This window comes from Chlorocebus sabaeus, chromosome 12 (assembly GCF_047675955.1).
Source record: "Chlorocebus sabaeus isolate Y175 chromosome 12, mChlSab1.0.hap1, whole genome shotgun sequence".
Taxonomy (NCBI): domain Eukaryota; kingdom Metazoa; phylum Chordata; class Mammalia; order Primates; family Cercopithecidae; genus Chlorocebus; species Chlorocebus sabaeus.
This window is the reverse complement of record NC_132915.1, coordinates 34,057,698-34,069,560: the sequence shown is the minus strand read 5'-3', so window position 1 is coordinate 34,069,560 and position 11,863 is coordinate 34,057,698. Positions and strand designations below refer to the sequence as shown.

Sequence of the window (11,863 nt, the reverse complement as noted above, 5' to 3'; positions counted from 1 at the left end):
TCTCTACCTCCACATCCTCCCACACACCTAGATATCAAAGCAGTCTTTCTCTAGCCCCTTTTCACTTAAAAAGAAAAAGGTACTGTGAGGGAGTGATGAGGCAAAGTTCGCCCCCGGGGGGAGGACACCATTTGGAATTCTAGTAGAAAGAAGTACATATTTCCCCTTCTACAAACTTTAAGCCTATGCACATATCAAATGTGGACTCTATTAGTTGGCAGGGGAAATCTGCCATGGATCCTGGGTATTCCTGCATATTCTTGTTGGGCAGGCTTTTACCTGAGTTCTTTCTCAAAACTGTGTTTGCAGGAGGCAGTCCTAAGGGATGAAGTAATGTCTGCATGTGAAACAACAGACTTGCCATGAAAGAGGTGGAGTCCCCAAACATACAAGTTCTTTGGCTATGATGCAAACTTGTAACATGCATAGCATCTACCTGGGCCCCTCCATGTCCACTGTGAGACCTGGGGAGCAGGGGAAACCAATGTAGACATGAAGCTCATGCTGTGCTGAGTAACAAAGTTCTTTATCTCTGACCCAGGATCCTCATGTCTTTTGGGAGCATCAACAAAAAAGTAATAATCTAACTTATTAGCTTGAAAGGGTAAAATCCCTGACTCTATTACACTTAGATCCTTAAATGAGGAGATTTAATGTCTTTACATTATACATTTCAAAGGAACGAAACACCCTTTAAGAATTTTCTCATGGAGATAGCATTTACATCACAGAGCTATTGTGAAAATAAAACAGGAATGTATAGCACACCTGGAATATAAAAAACATCCCAATAACTTTACTTGGACCCCTGCAGTCACCCATCCCTCATATATACATCCAATTAACCAGATGAAGATCAGTGTCTGTGTCCATGACAGCAATCCACTCAGAAGACAAAAGATAAATAGTCTAATATACCAATTTCTGACATTTGCATAGCACTGCAGGACTCATGAAGAGCTGCCACTCATATTATCTCATTTAATCCCTACAATAAAAACTGAGGCTCAAGGAGATAAGTCCTTGCAGAAAGAACAGTAACAGACTCCGCAAGTTTGGAAAACAGCCATATGACAGAGGGCCAAGGAAGCCTATGACAGTAGGCTGAGGAAGCACAGCTGAACTGCAGCTATGAGACTGTTCTAGCAGCATGACTGTGGCCTGAAGGCACATTCTTCCTCCAGGTAAGGCAAGGGAGCTCTCACGGTGACTGGGCCTCCTGGGCAATGGCAACGCCACTGGAGAAACAGCTGGAAACCACATGCTACAGAGATGTCTTTTATTTGTATATTGATATTTCTTCACAGAAAATTAAGCATGTGGCTATCCTGTCCTGGATTAATCCATTTGGACTTGGTCCCATTGGTGTCCATGGCAGCGTCTGCTTTGTCTGGAGGCATTGGGGCCTTATCTTGTGATGGTTATCACTTGAGGGTCTTGCTAAGGTTGGAGAAACCAATGCCAACACAGGTCATCAGCACTTTATCCCCGCCCTTGAGTTCTTCACCACATGGCTTAGTTTCAATTTTAAACATAATCTGGAAAAAGCTCTTCAAATGCCGCAAAAATTCTATCCTAAAAAGGAAATAAATAAATAAATAAATAAAAAGCAATTCATTAAAAAAAAAATTATCCTCTACCATCTAGAATCCAAGGTTTTAATTTGCCAGACCTAGAGAGCTGAAGTTAAGAACTTCTCATCAAATCTGATTAAATAGTACTTCTTTTCAGCCAGCCAGTTTCCAAAGAAGATTGAGATAGTCTGCAGAGACACACACAATACAGCAAGATAAATTAAACCGGGGAGGGGGGAAAGGTTAGAAGTTAGCACATGACACATAAGTCATTTAGTTCAGACCTAGCAGAAAATGGACATAAATATGGTGATGACTTTTTCTTTTTTTTTTAAAGAGACGAGGTCTCACTATGTTGCCCAAGCTGGCCTCAAACTCCTGGACTCAAGCAATCCTCCACCTCAGCCTCCTGAGTACCTGGGACTACAGGTGTGCCACCATACCTGGCTTAGGCAATGATTTTTGAGTGGCCTGTACAAAGACAGAAACACCTATTTCCATGATTCACAGCACCATGACATACAAAACAAGCACAATGACTACTGATGCTGAAATAGACAAGTCTCTATTATTCTCTAATAATACCTTTGCGTTTACTTAATATTTATCAAGTGCATACTGTATGCTAGGCACTGTTGTTGGTGCTTGGAATATTGCACTCAAATGAAAAAAATTAAAAATAAAAATCCTTCCCTCATGAGGATTTCAATCTAGTGGTGTAGATAGAGACAAGATAAATGAATTAATTATTCCTGAAAAGTGCTATGTAATGTAAACAAAGCAAACAACACAGATGGGAAAGAACTGTGGGTATGACAGTATTTGTACAAATTTGGCAGAAAGCAATATTAAATAAGGTGGCGGGGGAAGTGTGCACAGTAAACACGACAAGGACAATGGCATCATCACAGGGTGATGGCATCACTTCAAGAGTACCTTGGGAAGAGCAATTCTGTGGATGAACCGCAGTGCAGGTACATAGGCTTCTAATGGTCTTGCCTGGCAGACCTAGCATCACCTCAGCTAGCCTGATCATAAGACACACCTGAACAGTTCATTAAATACACAGGTTCCTGAAGGTTCTGGTGAATTTGCAACTGGTACGAAGTGTCCATATCCATATGGAAGAACCCAGAATCATAGGCCACACACAAAGCTGATCCCTTCCTACCCTCCACCAGACCCTGTGCTCCCCAGTTCATAGAGGCCAGAAATCTATTGTTAACAAGAATCCCTGGCAATTCTCATTGGGCAAGGTTAGGGAACACTGGCTTAGTGAAGAATGATGGTTTGCACACCTATAGTGAAGTATTACAAAAACCTTGCACTGTACTGTCTCCCAGTCAAACCAGCCAAACTCCCCACTCTGGCCAGATGGTTCTCAATCTCAACTGCACATGGAATCATCTATGGAGTTTTAAAAACACTGATGCTAAACACATAGATCAATGGAAAAGAGAGTCAAGAAATAAACCACACAGTTATGGTTAATTTCCTCAATGAGGAAAGCATAATCATTTCAACAAAGATGCTGGAACAACTGGATATCCACAGGTGAAAGAATGAAGTTGGGCCCCTTACATCACACAGAAAACTTAACCCAAAAGAGATCAAAGTCGTAGCTGTAAGAGCTAAAACTATAAAGTTCGCCAAAAAAAAAAAAAAAAAAAAATACAGGAGTATTCATTACCTTGGGCTAGGCAATAGTTTCTTAACCATTTCTTAAATACAACACCAAAAGGATGGCAATAAGAGACAAAATAAATAAACTGGACTTCATCAAAAAATACTTTGTGCATCAAACGCACCATCAAGAAAATAAAAAGACAACCTACAGGATTGGAGAAAAGATCTGCAAGTCATATTTCTGATAAAAGTCAGGCATCTCGACTATATAAACAACTCTTACAACTCAATAATAAAAAGACAAATAACCTAATTAAACGATGGAAGAGTACAGGCGTGGTACCTCATACCTGTAATCCCAACACTTTGGGAGGCCAAGGCACGCAAATTGCTTGGGGCCTGGAATTCAAGACCAGTCTATTACGACCCCCATCTCTACAAGAAATTGTTTTAAAATTAGCCAGGCATGATGGCAGGAGCCTGTAGTCCTAGCTACTCAAGCTATGACTGCACCACTGCACTCCTGCCTGGGCAACAGAGTGAGACTCACTAAAAAAAAAAAGAAAAAAGAAAAAAAGATGAGAGAGCTAAATGGACATTTCCTCACAAAGATCCAATAAGTACATGAAAAGATGCTCAACATCATTGGTTATTAAGGAAATGAAAATCAAAACCACTATGAAATATCACTTCATATCCAATAGGATGGCCATAATAAAAAAGACATACAATAACAAAAGTGTGGGTGAGAAGGCAGAACCACCAGCACCCTCATACACTGCTGGTAGGAATGTAAAATGGTACAGCCACTGTGGAAAACAATCTGGCAGTTCCTCAAAATGTTAACCAGGGAGTTACCATAGGATACGGTAATTCTACTCTTAGGAATATATAGAAGAGAAATGAAAACATACACTCACACAAAAACTTGCATACAAATGTTCATAATGGCATTATTCACAAGAGTCAAAATGCAGAAGCAACCCAAATGTCTATCAACTGATGAATGCATAAAGTGTGGTATATCCATTCAATGGAAGATTTTTTTTTCTGTCATAAAAAAGGAATCAAGTACTGATACATGCTACATCGATGAACCCTGAAAACATATGCTAAGTGAAAGAATCCAGTCACAAAGGACCATATAGTGTATGATTCTATCTACAGAATATGAAAAAGCCACAACAGGCAAATCTATCAGAGGCAGAAAGGAGATTTGTGGTTGCCTGGGGCTGGGGAGAGGGGGAAGAATGGGAGAGACTGCGAGTCGGCACAGGGTTTCTTTCTGGAGGTAGTAAAAATGTTCTAAAATTAGATTGTGACTGTGGTTACACAAGTCTTTAAACTGTGTAAAATGGGTAAATTGTGTCGTATGTGAATTGTATCTCAATAAAGCTTTTTAAAGTAAAGAAATCAATACATATTTGCCATGTTATAAAACAACTGATCCTGGTTCTCACCTCTACTTGGTGTATACCAAACTACATATAAAGCCTGAATTGATGAATTTCCCTCCCATCCCCATCCCTCTGTGCTAAGAGCACTGATCTAGTCAAAGGAAGGAAACAGTTATATGGAGAAAAGGGGGCCTGAACAATTCCTGACCCTGTGACTGAAGTGACCAGTGCATCAGGGGCTAAGAGATGAAACATTAACAACCCCAGAGAGCAGGAGTTCTGGTCAGTGCTGGATGCTCACAGAAAAAATCTCCCAATTCCTTGCTTTCCTTCCACCTAGGAATGTGCAAGTTTATCTCGACCTTTAAAATAACATCACATTTGTCAACTTTTCTATGAAGCCTTTCCTAGCCCATAAAGCCCACCCCAAACGATCTTTCCCACCCCTCCAGGTTTCCATAGCATTCTCTGCTCATGGTGTCTAATTAAATGCTTATGTACAACTGTCCCCTTCCTCCTCATTAAATTATTTAAGCACCTCAAGGGCAACGCTCTTCTCCATCACTGAACCTGTTATTCAAACAAGGCACTGTATAAGGTTCTCAGTAAAGAGGCACTGGATAGAATTTAGGAGTTGGGGTAATTTTGGGAAACAACTTTCAATATTCTTGGCAATTAAGGGAAGTCAGCTTTCCCTGCTGGCTTTCCTGTCTTACTAACCAATTAAACTTTTGTTGTCGTTGTTGCTTTCTATCCATCCCACCATCTCCCCCATCCTGTCCTACGGAAAAAAGAAAACACATCGAACCATAGATAAACAGTCCACATCTGTGGGCAAAGCTTCCAGCTGGCGGCAAGCCAGAAAAAGCCAGCCATCTCACCCACTCATCTGCATCTGAAGGAGAAAACAAATTGGTCTCTCCTTTGCTGCTGCCTCAAACTAATACAGGCCTGGGGCATGCTCTGCTCCCAGGATCTCACCCAGCCTACTTCACTCTGAATCACTCAACTGTGCTTGAAAAACCAGACACCTTCCCCAGCTGGCAGAATTTCTACGGGGCCTCAGCTTGCTTCTGATCCCTTGGAGAAGGATGGGAGGAACACAGGCTCAAGTGTGCAGGCTTGTGTATTTGCAAGTTTGGGGTATTTGTAGCCTTTGGAACAGTTAGAAAAAGCAAAGTTAGTTCCACTTTTTACATAATGTTCTGCCAACCCCTCAGCCTGTCCAAGGAAGACTGTGTAAGAGACTGGATTAAGGTACATTTCAGAATCTTTCCCCTACCTCTAGCCCCATTCTCCCTATGTCTCTGGTAGCTGGGATATTGAAGACCAAAAATGCTCAGAACCTGAAAATTCACCATAGACAATATTAAATCCCAGCTAACAGCCTCCTTAAGAAAATGAAAAGCAAATGAAGAGTAAGCTCGCCCTGTATCTACACGCACTAACAAAGTCTCGTCCAGTGCTGATCCACATCCTTCTCCACAGCCCAACAGCTAGCTCTCCACAGCTGCGGCTGCACTGAGGCACCGCCTTTGGAGTTCACATTTCCCTGCCCCTCTCTTCCACAGCACTATACTGGAGATTCACACTTCCTAGATAGAACCACAGAGCCACACAGCCAGGGCAGAGAGAGACCCACCGCTCACTGAGAGCAGCTCTGCCGCTCAATGAGCAACCACCCACACAGTGCAAATAGTAGCTTTTCAGAAGAACCATTCTGGGCAGCAGGGGCTCTATGCAACTCCTGTGTAAAGGATTTTAACACCTGACATGTGATTATCTGCAGTGAGGCTTTTTCCCCCACTCCGCCAGGACAAAATGATTTTCAGAAAACAAAAAGCAACTGACTTTTCTACGAAAGCCTCTAGTCTATCTGACAATTAGGTTTCAGAGAATTCTGGAGCACAGAGATAACTTTTCCTATGTATTTTATTTTATTTTTATTTTTAATTTTGTTTTGAGATGGAGTCTTGCTTTGTCGCCCAGGCTGGGTTGCAATGGTGCGATCTCAGCTCACTGCAACCTCCGCCTCCCAGGTTCCAGCGATTCTCCTGCCTCAGCCTCCCAAGTAGCTGGGATTACAGGCATGCGCCACCACGCCCAGCTAATTTTATATTTTTAGTAGAGACGGGGTTTCACCATGTTGACCAGGCTGGTCTTGAACTCCTAACCTCATGATCTGCCCACCTTGGCTTCCCAAAGTGCTGGGACTACAGGTGTGAGCCACCGCGCCCAGCCTTCCTATGTATTTTCAAAAGGTGAGTTGTTCCCACTGCCACTGCTGGTCAACAGGAAAGGCCATGAGGCTCATGGTCATAGGTCCATTGAATCCCAAGTGACCAGGATTTGACAGGCTGCCAGATCCCACCCTTAAACACAGCCCCTCCCACCAGACCCCTCTTTTGAAGCATGTGAGAGAATGGGGTGAGGGCAATCATGGGGTAAGCCCTCTCTCTGGCAGCTCCCACAGGCACAAACCACAGCAGAGGGTCCTGCATCCTGCTCCATCAAGCCACCTGGTTTCTATGCCACTGGATATGGGACAGAGCTGGGGGTACCTACATCTCAGGTGTAAAGAGATGCTCTGCAAGTTGAGAGGAAAGATCTGGAGACAAGAAAAGGATCTGCTGGATGGAGTCCCTATAGTCACTACATGGCAGCTTTTAAATATACTGCTGATGCTTGTTCTGCGGAATAGTGGCTTTTCCAAAGACCAGCTGACCTCTGCTCCAAAAATGAAGTGACTACATTGTTACTGGGGCAGCAGGAAACAGAGAATCAGGCTAGCTGCACTGTCAGGAGATGGGGTCCCAGGCCCAGTTCAGACAGGATCTCACCATGAGCAGGTCACTGACCTCTTTTTTATCTGAGAAGGAAGCCTATCACTTGCTTTTACCATACACCAAATATGTTCTGCGGCTCAAACATCAGGTGACGGGGCTTTACAGTATTTAAATGCTTCACAAACCTAAGACACAGTGGTACTGTGCAAGCTCACGGAACGCAGTGAGGTCACTGACCCCAAGGAGTGGCAGGCTTGGCTGGCAGTTCCCAGTTTCCCCACTGGTTTCCTCATTGGTTCTTCAGAGGGCTGTGCTTTAGACTGAGTGGGCCAGGAAGCCCCAGTCAGTTTGTGTTTAACAAGGACAGTGTCTTCTAGCTCCTTAGCACTTCCACAGTCATGGAAAAAGGTCATTAATTAAAGTCAGAAAAAAAAAAAGTCATGGTTTATTTTAGATTTCCAACTAAAGATAGAAAGAGATCATTTTACAGCAGAATTTGAAACGAGGACTTTGCTGAAAAGATGTAGCATGGCATCCTGCCTCAGGCAAGGTGCTTTGAGTCCAGCGATATGGATGGAATCCCAGCTCTTACATAAAAGCACAGTGGGTAAGGGAAGCAGTGACTGGAGGAGACTGTCCAGGTCTGAACCCCACTTACTGTCTGTGTGATGTAACTTGGCATGTAACTTGACCTCTCTGTGGGCATGTAACTTGGGCATGTAACTTGACCTCTCTGTTTCTCAATCCCATCACCTGTAAGATGGTGCACATGATAGTACTTGCCTTTTTTGCCCTTATAAAGTTATGATGAAAACCAAATAAGCTAATATGTGTGAGCACTTAAAACAACATCTTGGCCGGGCGCGGTGGCTCAAGCCTGTAATCCCAGCACTTTGGGAGGCCGAGACGGGCGGATCACGAGGTCAGAAGATCGAGACCATCCTGGCTAACACGGTGAAACCCCGTCTCTACTAAAACTACAAAAAAAAAAAAAAAAAAACAACATCTTACACACAGTAAACATGGTGTTTTTTAAATAAACATCTACCTTAGAGAATTCTTAGGATCAATAAGATGTGTGTAGTTTGCTCAGTAATGTGACTAGGGAAAGTCAGTCATAAAAATAACAACTAGAAATTAAAAATTTTTAATCCATAATTTAAAATTAATGGATATAGATTTATAGGTAGCTAGGCAGACCCCTTACAGATGACTTAAACCCTAAAATCACCCACAGCAAGTTTACCAGGCCTTGTGGGGTTCAAAGTGACCTGACCGGGCTACTGTGGCCACACTGCCTATGGGGTAGTCCTGCTCCTCAAGGAGACGTTTAAAAAATAAAAAAGAGTGACCTGACCAAGGGACTAGACTGCAGCAGGGTGAAGGGGTGTCCAGGCAGAAACCACAGCACCCAGCACTGACAGCTCCTCAGGCACATTGCCAGGAGCATAAGCATCTGACTTCATCTAAGCTTCATTCCATTTCCACAAGTCCAGGACTTCAGGACCATGCACCTTATCTACAAATGACACCAAGGCTCCAAGATGCTAAATACCATTTCCATGGTCTCCTGGTGGCAAGTGGCAGAGCCTTAAGTCCAAATAGGCTGGACTCCAAGGCCTGTGCACTGGCAGAATGCAGAGAGCTCTGTAACTGCAGTCTCATTCCACAAACAATTTCTGAAAGTGCTAATTAACATGCATCTTAATTTTTGCTATTTTTCTTGCTGTTAATCCAAAAGTATAAATCCTCCCTCCCTAAACTGTAAAATTAAGCTTGTTGAATGGAGGGTGCAACTACTGTCACTAACTGTAAGCCACCTAAAACTCAAATTTAACAGAAATAGAATCTTCATATACCAGTGATTATCCAATAATATTTTATTCTACTGAAAAAAAAATCTCTTGGGCCTTTCTAAAAGAGTTTCACATTGGCTGGATGCAGTGGCTCACGCCTGTAATCCCAGCACTTTGAGAGGCCGAGGCGGGTGTGTCACGAGGTCAGGAGATCGAGACCATCCTGGCTAACACGGTGAAACCCCATCTCTACTAAAAATACAAAAAATTAGCCGGGCGTGATGGCGGGCACCTGTAGTCCCAGCTACTCAGGAGGCTGAGGCAGGAGAAGGTGTGAACCCAGGAGCCAGAGCTTGCAGTGAGCGGAGATGCCACTGCACTCCAGCCTGGGCAACAGAGCAAAGCTCTGCCTCAAAAAAAAAAAAAAAAAAAAAGTTTCACACATACAGACTTACTTTCTCAAGTAGCACAGAAAACCACCAACAGCAATCCCAATGCTCTTTAAATAGACATTTAAAAATCTATTTTATACAAATGAAAACAGGTCCAAACTGCTTGAAGAAATGCTTTTTTTTTTTTTTTTAAACCAAGGAAGGTCTTGCTTCTGGTTTTCTTTAGAAATCTGAGGTTTCACAAAACAAGTTTCTATGACTTTAACTGCACATAAAAATAAATGTGTTAGTTTGGTCTCCAAAGCTCTTGAATCCATCTAGAATAAACTGTTCCCCCACTATGATGGTCCTCACCATGGATTTCATCCCTTTTTTTATCCTCAACTATACTCACAAATACAATGTTAACTTTGCCTGCTATGTCCTGCCTTTGCCCTTCATCTCTTTGTGCTGCTGGAGCTGTCCACAGTGATTAGGGGCAGAAAGAGTACTAAACAGATCCAGCTTTCTTGAAAATAAGACTCCCTTACCCGTCCTTATGCTAGTTTATCAAAAAGAAAGGAGGCTTCCCTTTCCCACCCCGGCAGACCCCTCTGCACAAAGCTCTGGGAGGCAGCAGAATGTCTCCAAGCCCCAGCCTCAAGATACATCATCTTAAAATTTGTGCTACTCCTTTAAAGCTCCATTCAGAGCAGGACACTTTGTCTTCCCAGGAGAGAAAGTCATTTTAGGCAAGTTTTCTGAAGAAAAGACACTACAATTAATGTTTGGTGAGAACATGTGTTGAAGAGGACACAGGAACTTTAAAAAAATGTCCAGTCACATCTCGAGCATCTCTGCAAAGCTTGAAAAGATTATACAGGTCCTGGGGTCAAACTGAAAAATCTCCAAAAGCAAAAGAAAAAAGTGTCAAGAAAAAAAAAAAAAAAAAAAATATATATATATATATATATATTCCATTTTCACAGAATGTTCTGCCAAACCCCATGCTCCAGGACCACACACATTCAAGACAACACCCCACACCCCATACCGTGTGTGCAAGCAGGACTTCTCCAGGCCTGAAGCAAGGGCTGGGAAACGGCAGCTATGAGCCCAGCTATAAAGCTGGTGGGGCCATGGTGGTCACACAGTTGGCAGCCACCTCCAGTGAGCTCTCTACAGGAAGTGAGTCTCTGTACCTAGGGTGCCGTTCTCCCAGCCCTCATCTCCTCTCCAAGTACTTAACTACCAAGTCTATTTTAGCAATGTTTACTACTGATGTTACCATGCCATTTAGGATTACTCAATCTTAGGTATCCTGTCCTGCAAAATACTTTTACACAAGCTATCAGGAGATAATGTGGTCCTCACGAGTTTCCTGTTTACCAGTCTTCCCTCTCTGCTAACACAATGTATTCTCTTCCATTTTTCTGTTCCAAAAAAACCCTCCTACCACCAATTCCAAAAAAAAAAAAAGCCTCCAAAAGAATTTATTTCAAGCTCCTGGTTTTCATGCCCCCAAAGCCACAGCCCAAGGCTGCATAGCTCCACCGCAGTCCCCACCCCTTTCTCAATGTGATGGCACCACCATTCTTCAGTTATCACAGTACTGTACCTTTCAGATATACAGCATCGGTACCATGATAACCGAAAAAGGACAGTTCAGTCTCTATCTACCTGAATATTCCCCGCCACCCAGCTCACCACCCTCAGATGGCCCATATGATGATCTCTAAGTATGCAAGCACGTGAAAACACACACACACACACAATGTCAGTACTCAAATGGGCTGTTTTTCGCAACCTCATTTACTATCAACAGGAAATGCTTCTTTCACAGTGTCATTTATAATTCAAGTCTTCTGACACCCTATTCTTTTTGAAGAGTGCTTGCTTTCATACCACAGCAGTCAACTTCTGCTAACATTCAATGGTCCAAACTCACTTCTACAATTCCCTACTAGTCCAGTAGCATTAATACAAACTCTGTCTTTTGTCATCTTTTCCACCCATCATCTTAGACAAAAAGCCTGTTTTCCCACAGTAAGTTAGACAGCTAAGGAAAAGAATGATTAAAAAAAAAACTAGTAATAAAATCCAAGCTACACCAAACCAGGAGTTTCCTCTAACCTGGAAACAAAACCTAAAGCACGAACAAAGTAACTGTCCAATAGAGATCATGCAACTTTAGTTACATGGGACTGAGGAAGGAAAGAAGGCAAAAATCCTTGTATGTAAAAATAAACACCAGGTTAAGAGTGACAACTGCTGGCTGATTTGAGGATAAATACAAGCAGGTGTTCATAGTGC

General features: G+C 42.7%; 1 protein-coding gene across 2 annotated transcripts in view; it reads right to left on the bottom strand.

Annotated features, from left to right (window-relative positions):
- Positions 1 to 774: 774 nt before the first annotated feature.
- The window catches only part of RCL1 (RNA terminal phosphate cyclase like 1), a 65,781-nt gene continuing 54,692 nt past the window's right edge, over positions 775 to 11,863 (bottom strand). Inside the window, exons 9-10 of one of the 2 annotated variants that reach the window (XM_073021556.1) lie at positions 1,673 to 1,762; positions 1,470 to 1,575 (exon numbers count right to left, since the gene is read on the bottom strand). In XM_073021556.1, coding sequence (XP_072877657.1) covers positions 1,711 to 1,762 — 52 coding nt within the window. In that variant the 3' untranslated portion in view covers positions 1,470 to 1,575; positions 1,673 to 1,710. Of the gene's footprint in view, positions 1,576 to 1,672; positions 1,763 to 11,863 lie in introns of both variants that reach the window. The other variant, XM_073021555.1, reaches the window with a different exon arrangement.